General features: G+C 45.6%; 1 protein-coding gene across 6 annotated transcripts in view; it reads left to right on the top strand.

The window, feature by feature from the left end:
- The window catches only part of MYO1B (myosin IB), a 179,708-nt gene that overhangs the window by 24,363 nt on the left and 134,434 nt on the right, over positions 1-20,911 (top strand). For all 6 annotated transcript variants that reach the window (XM_046018231.1, XM_046018233.1, XM_046018235.1 and 3 more), the window contains exon 2: positions 7,380-7,523. In XM_046018231.1, the coding sequence (XP_045874187.1) occupies positions 7,389-7,523 (135 nt within the window). In that variant the 5' untranslated portion in view covers positions 7,380-7,388. The remainder of the gene's footprint in view (positions 1-7,379; positions 7,524-20,911) is intronic.

Below are 20,911 nucleotides of genomic sequence, written 5' to 3' on the forward strand. Positions count from 1 at the left end.
AAAAGGATTTAGATGAAAATGTTGAGGGTGTTGAGTTTGGCTTTTGCTTAACTGCATTTTCTGATTTTTTTCCCCCTATAGTGAATATGGGGTGTTTTTAATCATTAAAAGGTTGTTTGAAATTTCAAAAGTGGTTTATTTTCTTTTCCTGACTCTTACTGGACTGTGAGCTCCTGGAGGGGGTGGTGTGGGGAGGGCAAGTGCCGGGATGATTCAGTGTGTCCAGAGCACCTAACACAAGGCCAGACACCAACATGGTTCAATACTGTACGCGGTGGCTGAGCCGAATTGCCTGGAAATTTAATCTAACTGCTCTCAGAGAGGAGATGCGTGCTATTTTAAAAGATCGAGGAAGGAAATTCCAGTTTTTCTTAGTCATTTAAACTCATTGTATTAGGTCCTGAATCACGTCGTATAGAGCTGGCCCCTCTTTTGCCTTTGTTTTGCCACCAGGATTTGCTGAGATTTATTTTGCTCATGAAATCTTGCCACATTGGCCCAGCTTGGTTATTTAAATGTGCTTCTCATGTTATTCTTAAAAGCTTTCGTGATCTCTTTGGGAGTCAAATGGCTCAATTCTGTTTCCTGTCCTTTGTGGGTAATATGTTTTCAGAGGAATGGATCAAAGTGGCTTGAAGCTGCAAGCATTTTTTTGCCTTCTGGTCGGACCAGCCATGGCAGCTGCAAGAACTTGCATTACCAAAGGATTCAGTTGTCAGTCGTAAATTTGCATACTTGTTCTCCCTTTGTATTTCTCTGAATGCCTACCATGTGCTAAGGCAGTGCCCTCTGCCTTTGGGGAAATAAAGATGAATACACTTGTGACTGCTGACACCAGCGAGCTCATTCTCCGCAAAAGGGGCTATCATGCATACATGACCCCATGCAAGGAGGTCAGGAGTGGAACCAGCGTCAGATACGAACAATTGTTGTCATGCTAAGAAGACTCCCCGAAGGTGTTGCCTCATCGTGTACTGCTAATGACACTGTAACAGATGTGTTTTCAACGTCCTCCTTTCCAGTTGCCAGAGCAGTAGAGGTCTGCTTGCATTTTGGTTTCCAGCTAGTGGTTTTGATGGCTCCGCTTTAAAAGTCCCCTCAACTTTAAAATGATGCTAATGACTTGATATTAATCCTTGTTAATCATCGCATCAGCAGCTCTGAATGTCCTTTCTGATTTTGCAGTAAAACTGTTTCAACTTAAAAATATGTTTGTTCTTGGGGCGTCTGGGTGGCTCAGTGGGTTAAGCCTCTGCCTTTGGCTCAGGTCATGATCTCAGGGTCCTGGGATCGAGCCCCACATTGAACTCTCTGCTCAGCAGGGAGCCTGTTCCCCCCCCACCCCACCCCCCGCCTGCCTCTGTGCCTACTTGTGATCTCTGTCAAGTAAATAATGAATAAAATCTTAAAAAAAAAATGTTTGTTCTCATCTGCGTTACCCTAAGAACTTTGAATAACGTGGGAGACCACTGCCTGCTTTAGTTTAGCTCATCCTGCATCTTTTCTGAGCCGTTATTCACTTGTTAATAAATGTGTAATTATTAACTTGGAATAGCTTTGCACTGTTGCTGTCTGATATCGAATGGAATGACGGCGCATTTCACACGGGTGCACACCCCCCCACCCCCGCCCCTGTCTGGCTGTGTCTGGGTGCGCGGCTGTTGGAGAATGCTGGTCTTGACTCCGGAGCGCAGATGACATTAACATTGTAGGTGGCTTGTAATTTAAGATTAGTGACTGGGGTAGACTACGTGTATTGAAATATTAGGCTCCGGGTGGCCATTTTAAGATGCTGTCGGATGTTCATGCTGCATTTTCTTTTGTATTCTGAGGAATTTTTGAAATGATGCTTTCAATATTTTGAATGATATTTTTTTTTTCTTGAGAAAGATGCCAGTAAATGCATTGGTATACACTGAAATGTAAGTAGTAGCTTTGGAAGTTCACGAGTGAGAGTAGGTCAGGGAAAGAACATTTGCAATTTCATATTTTGTTTTTCTGGCCAGGACAAGCAGGTGGAAAGCTGGGGCAGCTGCGGAGTCTTTCTGCAGCAGTGGGTGGGCTGGTCTCTGGGCTAGATCAGCACCTATAGGTGAAGAGACCCGACTCCAGACTCCCCTGGGGTTCCTCCAAAGGCTACCCCGTGATTGTATTTTGTGGATTGCTTTCACCAATGTTGGGAGGAAAAAGTTTGGTTTTACATAATAACGAAGCGGTGACAGCAATCCCGCATGTTGGGTACCATACCAAGTGTTCTGTGGGTTCTGTGGGTCAGGGATCTTGTTTGCGTGCCATGCAGGAAGGATGTGGAGACTCATAGAATTGCTGAGAGCGTGGCAGACCAGGAAGGATACCAGCTTGGAAGATAGGCAGGAGCCACAGAAAGGCTGGAGGGCCAGGCAGTGGGGACCTCCTGGCTTCGTGCTGGGGCTCTAGCTGCGGTGAGTGGTGGTATTCCCTCCTGCCGTCAATCACCCGCAGCTTTCACAGTCACCCAGGACTCCCGACCCCAGGACGGTGTGATTGGCTGTGCGTGAGCCACATGCCTTGGGGGGAGAGAGCAGGGCCGCCGCCATGGAATTCTGCGGTGGGACCTGCGCGCTACTACTCAGTACATTCCTTGTCATCGTGAGGTAAGTGGGGACTCCCCGGAAGGATGATCAGGTCCCAACAGGAGGAGGCCTGTGCACTGGATAGTGTCCCTTTAGAATGAGAGATCGAGGTCTACGATAGCTGCCCCTTTTGGCTGCCCAGTGTTCACATACACCTTTTTCTTTTCACCACACTCGGGCCCCGGCCCACAGGATGCTGCTTGCCCCGCATGGCTGGAAGCACAGCCGCGCCCTCATCAGGGGCCATGCTCTTCCAGAAGCTCTCGTCCGCCCGCTGTCTTCGCCGCCCGTCTGGGTGGGCTCTGGGCAAGAGGGCGCTGGCAGGGACTGCGGGTCGTAGCGCTCTGTCCTTGTGGTTCTTAGACTTGGAGCCCTTGGGGCGGGCTGTCTTAAGGATCAAGTCATCGTTCAGTCCTGTCATCCAGACTTCTTTGGCAGCATAGATCTCTTAAAAGCGAGTTGGCTTTTAAGATTTCCCTGCGTCCGTGGACTGGTAACCAGATCAGAGATCCTGCCAGCTCCGGAGGGTTTGCACCTTGAACTTGGTCTGAGAACTTGTCTCCTGGCAGTGAGAGCTAGTCGTGGGTGGTGGGCAGAGTGTCTTAGCTCTTGCAGTAGAACCTCCCCAGGGACAGTTAGGACGTGGAGGAACCAGGAGAGTGCGTGATGCCTCTCCTGTGCTACATCTTCGTGGTAGGGGCGCTCGTCCTGCCTCTGGCCGTGGAGACAGAACGGACGGCACTTAGCACAGGGACCCTTCCCTCTGCATTTCCCACCTCCGGCCAGAGCGACTGCATTTAGCAGCCCTTCTGTTCTGCACCCTGGCTTCCAGACTATCCAGAGTCACAGCAGGCCTGTCGTCTTGTAGATGCTTCAGTAGCCAACACAGACTCCAGCATCCGAATTTTTCTCAAATTCTGTCAGGTTGGAGGCACAAGGTCCGAGGCATAAGGCACGACAGGCCACAGTTGTCATCAGTCGTTTACTGTGACAAATGAGAGGTGATCATCCTGCCTGTCCAAGATGGTAGGTCCGCACACCCCCTCCCTTGTGGCCTTGGCCCAGCTGGTCCCTGCACCTCCGTGAGTTACTTCCAACACTGCTGCCGTGGACCAGCTTCTTCTGTTAGCTAAGATGTTGTCTGCTGCACGTAATAGGAAATCCAGCTCAAACAGCTTAGATAGGAAGGGAGAGTTAATTGGCCTCCGTGTGTGTAGACTTAGGAGCTGTGGAACAAGTTTCAGTTGCAATTCGATCTAGAGGTTTGTGATGTCGTTAGGGCTCCTGCGCTAATTCTCATTTATTTATTTGTTTATTTGCCCTACTTTCCTCCATGTGTTGCCGTCCTTCTCAGACTAACCGTTTCCCATGCTCCGCCCTGAAAGTGGACATGACCATGGCGGTCCCACGAATCACATGTAAATCCTGCCGTCCAGAGGTGGATAGAACCTTTGTCCTAAGACACCAAGCTAAAGCCCGAGGCTTTAGTTTTTAGTTTTAGTTTTAAAAACTCGTAGTTTTTTAAAAAAACTTTAAAACTTTAGTTTTAGTTTTAAAAATACTGAAAAACTTTAGTTTTAGTTTTAAAAACTTTTAGTTTTTAGTTTTTTGACCAGCCCCGAACCGATTACAGTGACCGGAAGGAAGCTGGTCATGTGTTGGTTGCCTTAGTCTTCTTGGTAGATTATGTGCTGCCGTCCTGGCACATGGGATGAAATGGACGTCCTTAGAACAACATGGGTTTCCGTGGGGGTCTTGGGAAGGCAAAGGTAGACATAAATGTGTCAACTAAGACATGTCCTCAGTGCTTTACGTCCGTGCTCATTGGATGCTCCCATGTGACTTTCTCAGACAGTTTATGGAAATCTTGAGTTAGTGGTTCTGAACCAAACTCAGGCTGGATCCAGTAGTCACGGTAAGGGGAATCAGTCCATTTGTAGGATGCAAGGGAAGTGCCTCTGTGCCCTTTTTGTCCCTGTCCTTGTTTACCCTGAGAATGAGGATCCCAGTGTTACCCTTTCCAACCCCAAAGTACTTGGATGCTAAAAATGACAAAACAAAACAAACCCCCCCCCCCCCCCCCCCCCGAAATGGAACAAAAGGATGCTTGAATAGCTAAATGAATGTTGACATCAGTTTCTCAGCAGGTGTGCTGTATTGGTGTGATTTGGTTTGCAGAAGTTGTGTTTCCAGAATTTTCTACTTTTACGGACTCCCTGTTGTAGCTCAGCATTTGTTTAGTCTTCTCCCCCGCTTTGGATTATGAAGTCCAGGTGGAAGTATAAAAGCCAGAACCCATGCAAACCTGCTTGAAACTTGTATTTGAAAGATGGTAAAGCAGGTTTAATTACAGAGGCAGATTGCTTAATTATTGTTACCTGCCACGGGGTCCTTGTCTTTCTGCGGAGGCTTCCATAAATAGACTTCAGACCCAGCCCCCGGGGCAGAGTTCCCTTTCAGCCTCTTTGCTTAATTTAAATTGCTGGTTTGATGCGGTTATTTTTGAAACCCTTCTCGGGTTGACTTCCCCCTTAATCCCTACACCTTCTACCCTCATCTGCCAAATTACATGTAATGCACTGCGGCTAGAGTGCTTTTGGCATTTCATGAGTCTGAGAACTTGAAGTTTGACGTAAATGTTAATTTATTGCGACAAAGTTTGGGTGCTTATGTTCCTGTACCTGTGCACGTGTTTCCGTGGACTTGGCATGAGACCAGCTGCTCTCCCTGTTCCCACTGCATCCCCAGAGAGCGGCAGGTGACCCCCTCCCACCCGTACTGTTTTAAAACAAGTCTAGCCTAGTTCAGAATGCATGAAGCTATTCTGTTGTTGGGTTTTAGTGATACCTATGGCCATTTACTCTAGGTGTAGTTGGCATGAAATTAAAAAAAAAGGAATATATATATATAAACTAAAAAGTTAACTCCATTTTTCTTCTTTTGAATATTAAATACTTTCTTAGTGGGTTATTTTTATTGATGAGAGACCTTTTCTCTACTTCTTTTTGTCTATCTTTTCTGGCTTTTTAGCATATACTTAAAAATTTTTCCAGTTAAGATCACATATAAAGGAGTATTTGTGGATTCATGTGAATCATAGTAATTAATAAGAAAGAATTGCATAATTCTTACCCCTTCTCAGTTCTCTTGCTAACAGCCCAAGTAAATATAGTTTATGTTGCCTCTAGGCGACCTACTAGATGTTCTAGGCTAGAATAGGAAGGACATTTAATTAAATTGCTATCCTAAGCAAGCAGACCAACCTTTGTAATATGCCTTAATGGGAAGAATTAAATGTACTCTCTCTTCAGTCTTAGGGGCAGGAATATATGAGTATTTATTGGTATCCTGAAGTATTGTTTAGTAGTAGTATACTGAAAGCATACAAAATTGACTTATGCATCAGAAGCAATGTCTCAGATGAATGTGGTTTTACATCCTGGTAATATTAGAAAAAGTAACAAAACACGCTCTACTTTCTCATGTTCATATATTTGAAAGAATTTTAGGACTCTGTCAGCAATCAGATATGACAGCTTGGGGATTTAACATTCTACTTTTGGGAGGCATCATTCACATTAGTGGGGAGGGTAGAATGCTGCCTTTGTAGTGTGCCTCTCTTTCCTCTTGGTAGACTTTCAGACTGAGCTGGAGGGAAGCCGTAGTATTTCTAGTCTAATCGTTTCACGTTCTTTTGATTTAGCTGTTGTGGTGGGTCTGTTGGGATGAGGATGAAGAGCATCAAGGTCAGTCTTGGCAGGTTATAGAGGCGACCTCTAATTTACAACAGGGTATGTTCCTTTATGAGTCAGTGCCTGGAATGAGCCCCCCACGCCCCCACCGCCATAGATGCCATGTTAGAAGTGGTGATTGAGTTAACACAAAATGTAACACACTCGTAAGTAATCATAAACAAAATTTCTTATCTTTCTGAGCTTCTTTATCTTAAAACGGAGATAATGATCCCAGTATCTACCTCATAGAGTTTTTGCGAAGATGAAATGAGTGCATGTGAAGTTCTTGATACAGTGTCTGACGTGTAGCAAGTCCTCAAATGTTAGTATCACCTTAAAACCATTATTTCCTGGTAAATGCATTCTGAATTTCATCGTGGAGTACTGAGAGATGCCGTCTTGGGGGAAGCAGGTCCTTACAGGTTCAAGTCTGACACTGGTATGCAGGGGCTGGTGGAAAGGGTTGGGTTTGTTCTCTTGCTAGAGTTTTGCAACCTCTCTCTGGGGGGAGGGGATGGTGTTAAAGAGGCACAGACTTCCATTTACAAAATAAAGTCACAGGGTGAAAAATACAGCATAGGGAATGTAATCAGGAATGCTGTAATAACATAGTAATAATACAGTAAGAACCCTTACTGTGGTGAGCATCTTGTAATACATGTTCGTGTTGAATCCCATGTTGTACACCTGAAACTAATATAATATTGCACGTCAGCCATACTTCAGTTAAGAAAAAAAGAAAAAAAAAAGAAAATGAAGACCTTGGTATCCGAGTGGCTCCTTCTGTAGATGGACTTAGCCTGGGACGGCGATCTGGGAGGGAGGTTCGCGCACATGGCGCTTCTGGCAGCTTGGCAGTGGCTGCGGTTGGCTCTGGGGTTTCTGGCGTAGGTTGGAGGGGAGGTGAGGGCACTTGAGAGGCAGACGAGTGCCCTTTGAAACTACACGTGTTTCATTTCTCCAGTGGTGCTAAGAGCCCATCTGAAATAATTTTGCCCATTTAAATCTTCCCTTTTCCTCCTCTTTCCTCCAGGAAGAGACAATGGCCAAAATGGAGGTGAAAACGTCACTTCTGGACAATATGATTGGGGTTGGAGATATGGTTCTTTTAGAACCTCTCAATGAGGAGACCTTCATCAACAACCTCAAGAAGCGCTTTGACCATAATGAAATCTATGTGAGTATACGCCGAAGGTTGCCTGTGGGGCTTAGACCTGGGGTTTTGTGGCCAAGAACTGGCTTCTCTTCTCCAGACTCTACTTTTTTCTCTTTGTCTGGTAGAGTCCAGAAGAATTTGTTTCTACTCTCACAGAGAGTTTTGGTTTGCTCGTTTGGCACGCGAGCAATACCGGTTAGAGTCAATGAGGCTGTTTTCCGAATGGTGTTTATGGAGTGCCGACTGTGTGCAGAGTATCGCACTGGGTGTTGGAGGTGTCGGAGAGCCAGTGGAATACTGAGTTCCTGTCCTGAGGAACAGATATTCGGGAGGAGCTGTAACATCCACAGGCATCTTCCTGGATGCCTTCAGAAAATGAGCATTTTAACCTCTGGGAAACTACTCATTAAAATGCAAGGCAGTGACTGTCAAGAAAGACATGAACCTTGTTGACGTTTGTCGTTAGTCGAGAGGCAGAAGCAGATTATCGGATAAGGATATATGTTTGCTCCCTGGAGATTTCGGAGTAGTCCTGTCCCGCTATATGGAAGCGTAGTGTCATATACAAAAATGAAAACATGAAGATCGATGATAATAGGAGAACGTTTATGTACTAGAAATTCTTTATAAATGATTTCATGTTGTGAGTTTAATTGTTGAGTTCCGTACATACATTTAAAACATGAGTTAAAAAATACCTCCATGTGTGGGTTTTTAGGAATTTGGATAAAGCCCAGAAGTTTGCCTCTCTTCAGGTAGAGCTGTGTTGTGAACTAAACTAAGAGGACGGGGCGCCGATCCTCCATCCCAGCAGCTGAGACGGAAACAGGGTGCATTGGAGGGAAGTGGTTTCACTAGATTCCGGCCTCTCTCCCGAGTCCTTCCCCCCCTTTTTGTAGCGTGTCTATTTGGAGATGAGTTGGATTATTGGGGCATGCTTCATATTTTTCTGTCTGTCAGTGTGGGAACAGTAAGAAGAAATATAAATAGAGAGCTTGTAAACGATACGAGTATGATTAATTATTACTTTTGTGGGATGAATATAGTTTAAAAATGTGATATGTAAAACTGAATTATTTTAGGCCACAAACAGTCCTCCTTTCCAGTTAGCCAGTAATGTTTCAGGGATGACTTCGGATAACTAATTTCTTTTGTTGAGGTAGGAGGGGCAGAGGGAGAGGGAGAGACATAAATCTTAAGCAGGTTCCACACACAACGTGGAGCCTGATGAGGGACTCCATCTCACGACCCTGAGATCATGATTTGAGCCGAAATCAACAGTTGGACGCTTAACCGGCTGAGCCCCCCAGACACTCCAGGATAATTCATTTCTTAAGGAAACGGTAGTCGTCCTCTGGAACTTGAACTTTTTATCTTTCTGGATTTGTGTTGCTGAAAGTAGGTGAGGTTGACAGTCGCTTGAGATGTGCACATAATACTTGCAGAGTGTTAGCGTGATAACCAGATCCCAAGTTCAGAGATGGAGTTATGGAGATTGGATGCAAGTGGAAAAGGTATAAAGTCTGCTGTAGGCCGGGGAGGAGGTCCCGCTTGGCTTGGCAGCAAGGCCGGTGTCCCCTTCCCGCAGAGTGGAGCGGCTCAGCTTTCAGGTGGGAAAGTGTCGGGCTCTGCGGCTTTCATTGAAAGCGTGGTCTGACAGCCAATAAAAGACAGACTTTTAAACACTGGTCTTTGAGATGGAGATAGGAGGAATCAGTCCTATCCTAAGTAACGCTGCTGATCATTTTTCTTTTTGGCTCGAAGAAACACAGATCACTTTTAGTGGGATTGAAAATCGGATGGAAAGCAGCCCATTACAGGCATTCACATACCTGATTTTTTGTGCCGACTAAGATAATACAATCCCCTTTTTAACAAAACGCTAAATGTTAACAAAACGCTAAATGTTAATGTTGATGGGTCTTCAGCAGACGAAATGTCTGGGTTTCAGCCCTACCTAATTTTATTTTCTAACCATTTGAGGAATGCCCTTTCTGGTATAACAGAAACAGAAGCAGAAAGCCATTTTCTGCTTCCAGATAGTCATCTCAATTAATGTTTTCCAAGGCATGTGAGGGCTACCATTTCCATGAGATGTGTGCCTTCATTTTACAACGAAACATACATCATGTTGGGAGGTTGGGCATTCTCTATTTGAAGCCAAAAAAAAAAAAAAGTTACAGAGGAATTGTGTATAGTATGATCCTTCTTTTTTTTGTTGAGGGTTTTGTGGATGTGCACACGTGTTTATAGAGAAAGGCACGGTAACTTCGGGCACCAGGGTGGAATGAGATACGGGGGTCAGGGAAGGGTTACCCTTTTAGATCTCCATATTATAGATCTCATTAAATCAAGCATGTATTGTTTTTGGTAATAAAAAAATACTATACACTAAATTTGATCATTACACCTCTGTAACCCCATATGTCATGTATATCCCCCTTGAGAAATCTGTTTCTGGCTCTTTTATTTTGGTACTGTTCCTGCTTTGCTTTTGTTCATAGGTCGCTGCAGAATTGTTAGCCTGATGCCAGAGGCCAAGTTAATATGACATACAGTGTTTTACTGTCTTGTACTTTACCTTGTTTTTAAATTGTTTCCTGGACCATGAAAGTACAGGTTTTTGTTTTTTTTTTTTAATCTTTTTTGTAGTCTCATAGTTTTATACTGTAGAAATGGATGATGGTCCACCACGATCCACCATATGAACAAAAACGGTTATTCTTGTGTTCAGAAGCCATGGTTGATAAGGGGGCCAGTGAATGGAAGGACCTTGGCTCAGACTTTGGGACTCTGGGTGTCTGTATAGACTTAACAGCTCCTTCGTGAGCCAGCTCAAGATCAGGGGACCGTCTTCACCATCCTATAGTCTATCCACTTGCCTCCACACGCCCAGTATCTGGGGATAAGAAATAGTCCCTGCCGTCACAGAGCTCTCACAAGGGACTGGTTGGCCTCTAGGTAGAAATTTTCAACTTTCTAGATCATGATGTCCACCCCTAAGACTGGTATAGGGTCAGCTTTTTCCAGAGTAGATGGGCTGTGTGTAAGTAGGTGAATACCCAACCAGATGTATTGATGACCCTGTTAAGAAGAGGAAGGGAAGAAAGAGGAGTTAATGTGGATGAGGTCCCTGTTGTGAACCCGTCCCGTGTTTGATGGGGAGTTTGTAGTGAGTGCCTTTGTGGATGTTGGTACCAAAAGCATATGCCCCACGGGAAGCGTATATCATTTGAGTTCTAGGCTTCAGGTGTGCCCAAAGGCATGCTTCTCAGACTTTCTCCCAAAGAATTCCTAATGGCAGAGAAGAGTAAATAGGTGCCTCAGGGACTCTGGGAACATAGTTGAAGTCCATCCATGTCAGAGAAATTTTGTTGAAATTTTTGTTTCCAAAGTAATTCAGTTTTATTCCCTTCTGTAATGCATATGGGTTTGTTTTTGTCCATTATGCTCCTTGCAGCCCTTTGAGTAATACATATTTTTGGTGCTGACAAGTACACTTAGTTTGCTTTTTATCTGAATTCTCAGGTTGGGGGTCATCCAGATGTAGAGTGCTGAATTAGTCCAATTTCATGATCTTAAGCTAAACCAATTGTAACTGTGAGTGACTGCTTTGAAAGTCGAGTAAAAATTGTCTTAGTTTTTCCAAGTTAGTGCTAGAATCGGGATCCCCGTAAAGATGGGATCAGATACTTTTATGGAAGATACTCGAGGGCATGTTCAGCAACATCCATGCTTTGCCTTGAGGTGGATTCATGCGCCGAAGCCCCACGTTGGTTCACCATCCTGTTTGTGGCCAGGTAGCGTTCCAAAATCTGGGACAGCTGCAGAGGTTGGTGTGATCTCTGCAGTAAGAGCTCTTCCTTCGGACGTGGAGAGGATCAGGTGAGAGGAGAGCAAGGGAACGTTGGCCCAATGAGGTAACAGGCAGGGTCAGAGACTCTGTTTGCTTTTATGCCTCCCTCTGGGCAGAGTTCGGTTCCAGCTGGGACAAGTTGCAGGATGTGCCTTTCGGTCTCGCAGTCTGTGTGGGATCCGTGTTGGGAAATGCTGGTTGTGGCAGGACGGAGCATCGCTCCTCTGAACTCTTTCTGCCTTTGTCAGCCCTTCTTCCGGCCTCCCCCCGCCCCTGGCCGGACGGAATGGCGGCAGGATTTCATGTGGACTTGCCCTGGAGGAGACCCACCCAGACACGGTTCTGTTTTTAGGGTGGCTGCTCAGGACTGTGGTTCTGTTCAGGAATAGGAAAGCTGCAATTTAGGCGAGAACAAGGCCCAGGGCAAATTTGGAAACCGAAGCACCAAGGTGTCTGTTCTCTGACAAGAAGTATTTTTGGTGCTGGCAAGGCAGTTTAGTTTGTTTTCTATCGGAATTGTTCCGTTGGGGATCATCCGGATATGGAGGGCTGTATTCGTCCAGTTTTAGGATCTGAAGTCGAACTAATTGTAGACGTGAAAGTGACTGCTTTGAAAGTCTAGTAAAGATTGTCTGAATTTTTCGAAGTTAGTGCTGGACTTAGGGTCCCCCAAGGAGGAAATCAAAGTTACTTTCGTAGTGGCTTTGAAGCAGCTGTGAGTGCACGGTCGGCTCAGTTGAAAGTAGTGCAAAGTATATGAACAACAATACCCGCTAACCTTTATATACTTACTCGAAGTTTCAAAAACACTTTCCACTTACACAGCTTAGGGGTAGAGGGAAAATTCCTGGGAATTTGGCAGTAATGACTTCTTAGTTTTCTGTTGCTGCATGACAAATTTCCCCCAAACTTTGCAACTTGTAATAACATACGTTTCTTATCTCATCATTTCTGTGGGTCAGGTGTTGGGGGCAGGGCTGACCTGGGCCCTCTGCTCGGTCATCGGGCTGTGTTGGCCAGGTCTCACTGGAGGCTGGATCCTCTTCCAGGCTCACGGGGACATTGGCCGAGAGCGGGGCTGGCGTGCAGACATCCAGTTTAGTGTCATTCCTGCTCCCGGGACGTTCTCCCATCTTTTTTTCTTTTTAAAATTTGCTTTAAAAATATCTTTTTCTTCAAATTGCAATTACGATTTTGGAAAAAATAATTCAGATGGTACAGGCACGCATAACATAGAAATGGGGTTTTTCTCCACCCAGTTATCCAGTCTCATTTCTAGAAGTAATCGTAGTTTAGAGAGTGGTGGGTCGCTTTCCAGATTCTGTTAGCTTGAGGAACAAATCAAATTGTTTTCTGGAGTTGGAAGTAGGAAGAAGAGGGCTCTTTGCCCAGAGAATCCAGACCCATAAATGTTTGAGTGAAAAAAAGATCCATTTTTACTGTCACCGTCCATCCCGCCTAGACCCAGGAGGGAAAGGAGGAAGTATTCCCTGACTTGGCGCCATGAGATGCCTAGACTTGATAGGGGACAAGTGGTTCATCGTGAGCAGACTGTGCCTGCTGAGCTCACTGAAAAGGGAGACCTTCAGGAGATGTGAAGCTCACGTTGCGTGTGTTTCCCAGAGTGTTAGGAGTGGAGATAGCATTGGAAAGTGTTTGGAACGCACTGGAAGGCTAGATAACGCTGGTAAAGAAGAGCGACCACAAGGCTGAAGAGAAATGTTGTGTCTAATTTCTGAGCACAGTATCTCTTGGACAGTTTTATCATATTTTTCCAAACAGTCATTTTTGGTGACAGCTCTCTGGTGTCAACCTGCCTCAGCAATCTTAAAGCCTTTGGTGACTGGAAAATTTCTTCCTCTTAGAGCTTGCAAAGTGGGCACAAAGTGGGTTCAGTATGCAGGCGCCCTGCAGTGCTTGAAATGTTTGTATCACTATGTCATACTTGTTAAATATTAATTTAAATGTTTGGGCAACACCATGTTTGAGGTTTGAGCTGCAGGGAATGAAGGCCTGGCCTTGGGCCCGCAGTGGAGGTATGTCTTGACGGCAGTGTGGTAGGTACGAGAAGCAGAGACCCAAGCACCAGTCGCGACTCTGCCACTTACTGTCTCTGAGACCTAGGACAAGTGCCTTAACCCCCTGGAGACTGGTTTATTATTGGTAAAATGGTAAATGGTAACGACTCACATTTATTAAGTCTTATTGGATAGTGTGCTATTCTTTTTGTTGTTGTTGTTTAAGATTTCATTTATTTGAGAAAGTGAGAGTGAGAGAGGACATACACACAGAGGGAGAAGGAGAGAGGGAAGCAGGCTCCCCACTGAGCTGGGAGCCAATGTGGGGCTCAATCCCAGGACCCTGGGATCATGACCAGAGCCGAAGGCAGAGGCGTAACTGACTGAGCCACCCAGGTGTCCCTACCGTGTGCTGTTCTGAGCACTTTGTATATATTTGTTCACTTACTTTTTATTAAAGTCCCACACATTGTAGGCTTTTAAATTATCTTGATTTTACTAGAAGGAAACTGAGGCTCAGAAAGGTTGTCACTTGTCCAAGATCACACAGGAAGTAGGTGGTCAAGCTGGGATTCACATTCAGGACGTCTGGCTCCAGAGTTCACTCTTTGAACGTTCGTCCTGTTGATGGTACATGGTTGCTGCGGGCGTTTAGTGATAGCCCTGATGTCCTAGTATCCGCAGTCTGCAGTGTGCTATCCAAAGTAATTAAGTGTGCAATTGAAGAATGTGTAGATTTGGAACAAGGCAGTCTCAACAATGCAGGCACATAACTGAGGTGACGGCACTCCCACATGTTGGGTTAGCGTTCAGCAGCACAGTGACGTGAACTCGGGTGGTGTGGAGTGTGTTCCGTTCTAAAGGCGCAGGCACTTGCTAGTCCAAGAAAAGTGAAAGCAGCTGTTGGGATGACGCTTGCCCCTCTGGGAGGTGGGAGGAGGCCTTGGGAGGAGGTTGTTTTCATCATGGTCACTGGATGGCAGGATATTGACAGTTGCGTGAGGTCCTTCACCTTTATGAGCATAAAATAGAGGAGGGGGAGCAGACCAGCACAAGGGGCATGTGGCCAAGTGACATGACCAGCTCAGCTTGCCGCTCCCCCCGGCACCTAATTCTGGTGTGACATCTATACCACAGATCTCTATTAATGACCATCCTTATTTCTAAAGCGTGTCTCAGACTGTTTTGGAGGGCTGGAGGCTGAGGTACAGTGTGGCATGTTGGAAAAGGCGCAGGCCTTTGACACATAGACCCAAGCTTGACTCTTGGCCACTCACAACCACTGTGAGCGGTGTGAGTTCTCATCCACTCAGTAGGGATCACGATGCTTATCTTGTTGAGTCGAGGTGGGGATTACGGGGCCTCAGCCTGGTGCCTGGCACAAAGCAGGCGTGGAGGACCTGGCAGGCGCCATGACCATCTGCAAACCTTGGAAACCCAGAGGAACTTTTCTTGAAGGTTTCAGACACTGAGATTTCCTTGTAATTACAGTCTTTCTCTTACCCTCCCTGTGTCCCATTCTCTTCCTCCCTCTTTTTCCTGCCCCCCACTTGGTATTCATTGAACAGTTTTCATTGTTGTTGTGTTGCAAATACTGTTTTCAGCTTGTAATATACCTGTAACTCAGGACCACTCTGTACCGTAGCTGAGAGGCTTTTGTTAGGTCTGGAGAACGATACATATTTGGAAAATACTTGTCTCGTAATAGAGTTTATCTCAACAACAATATTATAGTATTGTGTTACCCTGCTCTAAAATAAAGGCTGCCCGAGACGGTATTTTTAGCCAGTACTTCAACGTGGCATAGAACTCATATATAGTTCTCTAATTCGTAGTCTGAAATGACGGGCACAGGAACAGAGGATTATAATATGACGGCACTTCAGTCAAGCCTTGGGCTAACAGTGACCATGCCTGACCAGCTTGCTGGCCTCCCTTGGCAGCCATGGTTTGGGTGGCCTCTGGCCTACATATGGGCTCCGGATCTAAGACCAGTGACTTACGGCACAGCAGACATAAAAAGATAAGCAGGACTTATTTCTTTCCTTACACTTAGGATTGAGAAATACAGAAAAAATAAAACGTCAGTGAAAGCAGATGCTGGCAGTCATGGTGTAGTGAAGCCGTGATGGCCCCCGTTGTGAGCAGAAACTGCGAATAAGCATCTTCTAAGTGGACCAGCTGTGGAGTAGACAGGGAGAAAAACAGTTGGTAGCAGGCCCAGAAGAAGCCGAAACATGAGCAGGGGACGAGCACGTGGCTAGTGGAACCGGACAGGAAGCGTTCACCTTCTTGTGTTGCCTTGGTGTGATGCCACCTTGCATCCATACTCTCGCTTGGGTCCCAGCTTTGCTTGTAGCTTGCTGATGGGTTGTTCAGGGACTCCTGGGGGTTTCTTAGTGCAGTAGAACTCGGTACTTGATGCACCTTGCCGCATCTCTGTGCTGAGCAGTTGAAGGAGTCTCTCTTCTACTGTCACAGACTCTGGTGTAGAGCTTTGGCACGAAACTATCACTAATGGTGAGACCTTGGGCAAGTCTTTTTTTCTTTTTAAGATTTTATTTATTCATTTGAAAGAGAGAGAGCCAGAGGGAAAGGGAGAAGCAGGTTCCCTGCTGAGCAGGCAGCCCGATGATGCGGGACTGGATTCCGGGATCCTGAGATCATGACCTGAGCCGAAGGCAGACGCCTGACCAACTGAGCCACCCAGTCCCCAGCCTTGGGAAGGTTTTTAAAACCTTTGAGTGCCTTCGGTTCCTTCTTCTGTGAATATAGGCTATTATTAGTATGAGTTGTATATGTATTTTGCGTAAGTATCACAGGTGTGTTCCTAGAACTGTGTGAGGCGCACACACGAATGCCGCTGCGCTGGGTAGAAGAGCCGGACAGTAGGCTACACTGGTTATGGGCCTCACACCTGTAATTTTTTCACTCTGGCAGTTTTTCACAATTTTGAACTGTGTCTAAAAAACCAACCAGAGTGTTAGCTAGACCAAACTGTGTTTTTAAGAAAAACCAACAAGACAAAAGTCCTTTTCGAGGGAATCTGGGAAATCTTACAAATGGGTAATTGAAAACACTGTGGCACATAATGTCTTGGTGTCTTGTGATCAGATTCCCAGGGTCGGAGAGACCCAAGAAGGGCCAGTTCCTCCTCATGGAGTGAATAGCATGCTGTCGTCTCTGAAGATTGGACCAGCTTGTCTTATATAATCATTTCCTCGGGTTCCTAGGGTTTTAATATTAGTTTCATTGAGACGGACCTCATGTGCTCATCTGGTAACTCTTCAAGTCCCTGTATACAAAGACCATTTTGTAAGACTTTGGCATTATAGGACCCTTAATGAATTTCGCCGAGATATTAGTGATGTCGTAGGCTTTCGGAGCCTCGCTTGGCTAGTCACGGTGGCCAGCAGGTTCTAGCAGAGCCAAACTGGGAGTTTCTGTGATCACGATAGGTAGGATTTATGGGACACTGGCTGTGCGTTGGGTGCTGTGTTTACTGGTTGAATACAGAATCTTGATTAACCCTCAAATTAGACAAAGGAGGAACCAGTGTCCTCCTTCTTGTTCAGGTGAGGAAACAGGCTCGGAGGAGTTAAGTATATTACCCAGGTTCACACAAAACTGAAAAACTTTGCCCGGTAACTTGGAACCAAGGTTCACATAGTATTTCAAATGCATCTGAAGCGTTAAGTTCTGTATGACGGAGAGTCTGCGTGAAGAGCTCAAGAATAAGTCAGTCCGTTTCAGCGTCTAACCCCCTCACTCCACGCACTCACTCTTTTTTTTTTTTTAAGATTTATTTATTTATTTGAGAGAGAGCGAGAGAAAGCATGAGTGCATGCTTGTGAGCTGGGGTGGGGGCTGTGCAGAGGAGAGAGTCCCAAGCAGACTCCCCACTGAGCGTGGAGCCTAATGCAGGGCTTGATCTCATGAGCCTGAGATCAGCACCTGAGGCAAAACCAAGAGTCAGATGCTTAACTGACTGAGCCACCAGGCACCCCGGTTTTTAAGGATTTCTTTATTTGAGATAGAGCGAGAGACAGAGAGTGAGCGCACGCTGACTCTGACTTCAGAACTACTCTCAGACTCGATGGAACTCATCTCCTCACCCTGACACTTGAGGCTGTCTGCCGTTGGAGCCCAGTTTCGTTTCCTGGGCTGTTACTCACCGGAGGTCTTTGCTCGAGGCAAGCTGTCTCGTTCCTGTCTTTGAAATCTGGGTGGGTAGGCCTTTGTGCCTCTGTCTATGTTTTCATCCATGTTGGAGCATCTGCCAGAATTTCCCCCTTTCTAAGACTGAACATATTCCAGTGTCTCTCTACCTCTTGTTGTTTATCCATTCTTCCATCCATGGACTTGGGCTGCTTCCGCCTTTTGCCAGGGGGATCAGTGCTGTGCTGGACCTGGGCGTACAGATGACCATTTTGAGTCTCTGGCAATTCATACTATAAAAAACTTTTGGAGACTCAACTGTCTTTGTGAAATTTTTTTAAAAAGAGGAGTTCAGTCTTTACCTAAAACCTGACTTCTCTTATGCCACTCTTTGGGGGAATATTACTTTATGTTGGTCATGCCCATCCTTTTCGACCTGCTCACATCTTCCAACTTTCTGGATTGTTCTTGGATCTCTGCAGTTCACAGGGACTGTTACTTGACGGAGACCCAAAGCACGCACCTAGGCAATAAGAAGACGGATACTCATCTAACCAGGAATTGCTGAAATCTTATTTCATCTCTTTTTGTGGCTCCAGAACTCTTTAAGTTTTACGTTTGATGATATAGAAGTCTCCTCTCATCAGTCTCACCCCCTAAGCTCTAGTATAAGCCACTCAGGAGCACAGACCACAGGAGCGTCTTTGGGTTCCCACTATGCCTTGCATAAAGGAGGCCCTTAGTGACTGCCTTGTCACTTCTTCAGAGGTTGTGGCCTGAGTTCTGTCAAGGCAGGGGTGCAGCCATGGGAAGGGACATTTTTACCTGGCTCCTGACCCATGTTGGATTTGAAGTGGTATTGCTATGCCGTTGAGAGTGGCATGGATCCCGGGATTTGGAGGAATCTTACACATTCTTTAATGCTTTTTTGGGGCCATTTTAGGCTAAATCATTAGCACTAAGTAAGATAATTCATGAAATGTTGCCTGTTGCCTTGCCACTCTCCTGGTTTATTTCTCTGACATTCAAGGGTAATTTTTATACAGTGTCTTGCATGTCTTCACGATGGAGGCACACACTTTGTGTGCTGGGATAAACGTTAAAACAAAAAAAGTCTTTTCTGGGGGCACCTGGGTGGCTCAGTGGGTTAAAGCCTCTGCCTTTGGCTCAGGTCATGATCCCAGGGTCCTGGGATCGAGCCCCACATGGGGCTCTCTGCTCCGCGGGGAGCCTGCTTCCTCCTCTCTCTCTGCCTGCCTCTCTGCCTAGTTGTGATTTCTCTCTGTCAAATAAATGAAAAAAAAAAAATTAAAAAAAAAAAGTCTTTTCTGTTGAGATAAGAAATTTTCCCTGTAACTACATATTTTCCTCTCCCTCATCCTTTTTTGTTTAAACCTGGTGGCATGAGGGTTTCAGCATTCCTCAGGTCCTCAGATAGGAGGCTTCTACCCACCAGAGTGGCTCTCTATTATACAAAGGTAAAGACGCTCTCAGAAGGCGTTGTACAACCCGGTTTTCTATGATCTGCATTTTGCTTGGCCCCCTTTCCCCCGAGCTGCACAGGCCTAACAAATACCATGATGGTGTGCTCTGAGGAAAGGAGAGTGGACTCTTGGCTCCTTGTCCTAGCTGCACTTGTGTTAGAAAATGTGGTCAGACCACTTAACTTCTTTGTGTTCCGTTGTTATGGACAGTAAGATGGAGAGTCTCAGGGCAGCTGAGGGAGACTTTAGTAAAAAGGTGTTTAAGTGCATGTTTTATGCCAGCAGTTTTTTTGCTTAGATTTTATTTATTTGAAAGAGCAGAGCAAGCACAGAGGGGGGAGGAGGCAGAGGGGGAGGGAGAAGCAGACTCCTGCCAGCCCCCTCCACCGAGTAGGGAGCATGATGTGGGGCTTGGTTCCAGCACACAGAGATCACGACCTGAGCTGAAGGCAGATGCTTAACCCATGGAGCCACGCAGGCGCCCCCGTGCGAGCACTTTGATAGGTCTGCGCATGAGTTGCTCAGGAACTGTGGAGACTGGAACACAGGTGACAAATTCATTCTGAAGTTGGTCGAGAAGCTGGTAGATAGGCAAATGGGGATGCCTGGTCAGCAAAGCAGGGGCTTTAAAAACACAGTTTGAAAGAAATCGATATTGAAAGCAGCATCAAAGAAGTCAGGGTGGTGAAAACAAGTCATTGTAAGGCTTTCATATGTGTATTTTATGGTTTAGTTATAATTTTATTTTCAATTTCATATGGGGAATTGAAGTGTAAACTTTCAGAATTCAGGGCTTCTAAGGATATTAATGTTGTCCGGGGAAGAACTATGATGTGAAAGACGTGAAACTCTCCGACTTTTCTTTGTACGTACACTAATGTTTTGTTCATTTAGCATTGTGGTCGAACGTGCGTACGGTGCCACGTAATTGAGACTTGAAAAATATCCAAACCGTGCTTCACTATTTAACTTGAAACTTTCTTTGGTTTCTTTTGGTTAGATACCGTCCCAAAATGTATTGTGTATATCCTTGTCATCCAAACCAGAACACTGTCTCTCGTGCTGTCCTTTGGTGGCCATGCTGTGTTGACCCGGTGCTGGGTGATAAAGCACTCAGGCCAGCTGAGCCAGGCTGTTGGCTCTTACGCTAAACAGCTCTTCGTTTTGATGCTTTCAGAATTAATTTGATCACTTCTTATTCCTCTTTTTTATTTCATTCTTAGTTTCTCTTTCCCTCTGTCTCTTTTCCTTTTTCCATTAATGACCATTGCTTCTTCCCTTAGGGTAGTTTTTTTTTTTTTTAATTTGTTATTTATTGGGGCACCTGGGTGGCTCAGTGGGTTAAGCCTCTGCCTTCAGCTCAGGTCATGATCTCAGGGTCCTGGGATCGAGTCCCACGTTGGGCTTTCTGCTAGGCAGGGAGCCTGCTTCCTCCTCTCTCTCTCTCTCCCTCTTTCTCTCTCTCTCTCTGCCTGTCTCTTTGCCTACTTGTGATCTCTGTCAAATAAATAAAATCTTTAAAAAAAATTTGTTATTCATTTATTTATATATTTATTACGTTATGTTATGTTATGTTCCGTCAGTCACTTTGTAGTACATCGTTAGTTTTTGATGTAGCGTTCCATGATTCATTGTTTGCGTGTAACACCCAGTGCTCCATGCAACACGTGCCCTTAATACCCATCATGGGCCTTACCCATCTCCCCACCCCCCTTCCCTCTGAAACCCTCAGTTTGTTTTTCTCAGAGCCCACAGTCTCTCATGGTTTGTCTCCCCTCTGATTTCCCGCCTCCCTTCATTTTTCCCTTTCTTCTCCTAATGTCCTCCATGCTATTCCTTATGTTCCCCCAAGTAAGTGAAATCATATGATAATTGACTTTCTCTGCTTGACTT

Source organism: Meles meles, chromosome 9, assembly GCF_922984935.1.
Source record: "Meles meles chromosome 9, mMelMel3.1 paternal haplotype, whole genome shotgun sequence".
Lineage (NCBI taxonomy): Eukaryota > Metazoa > Chordata > Mammalia > Carnivora > Mustelidae > Meles > Meles meles.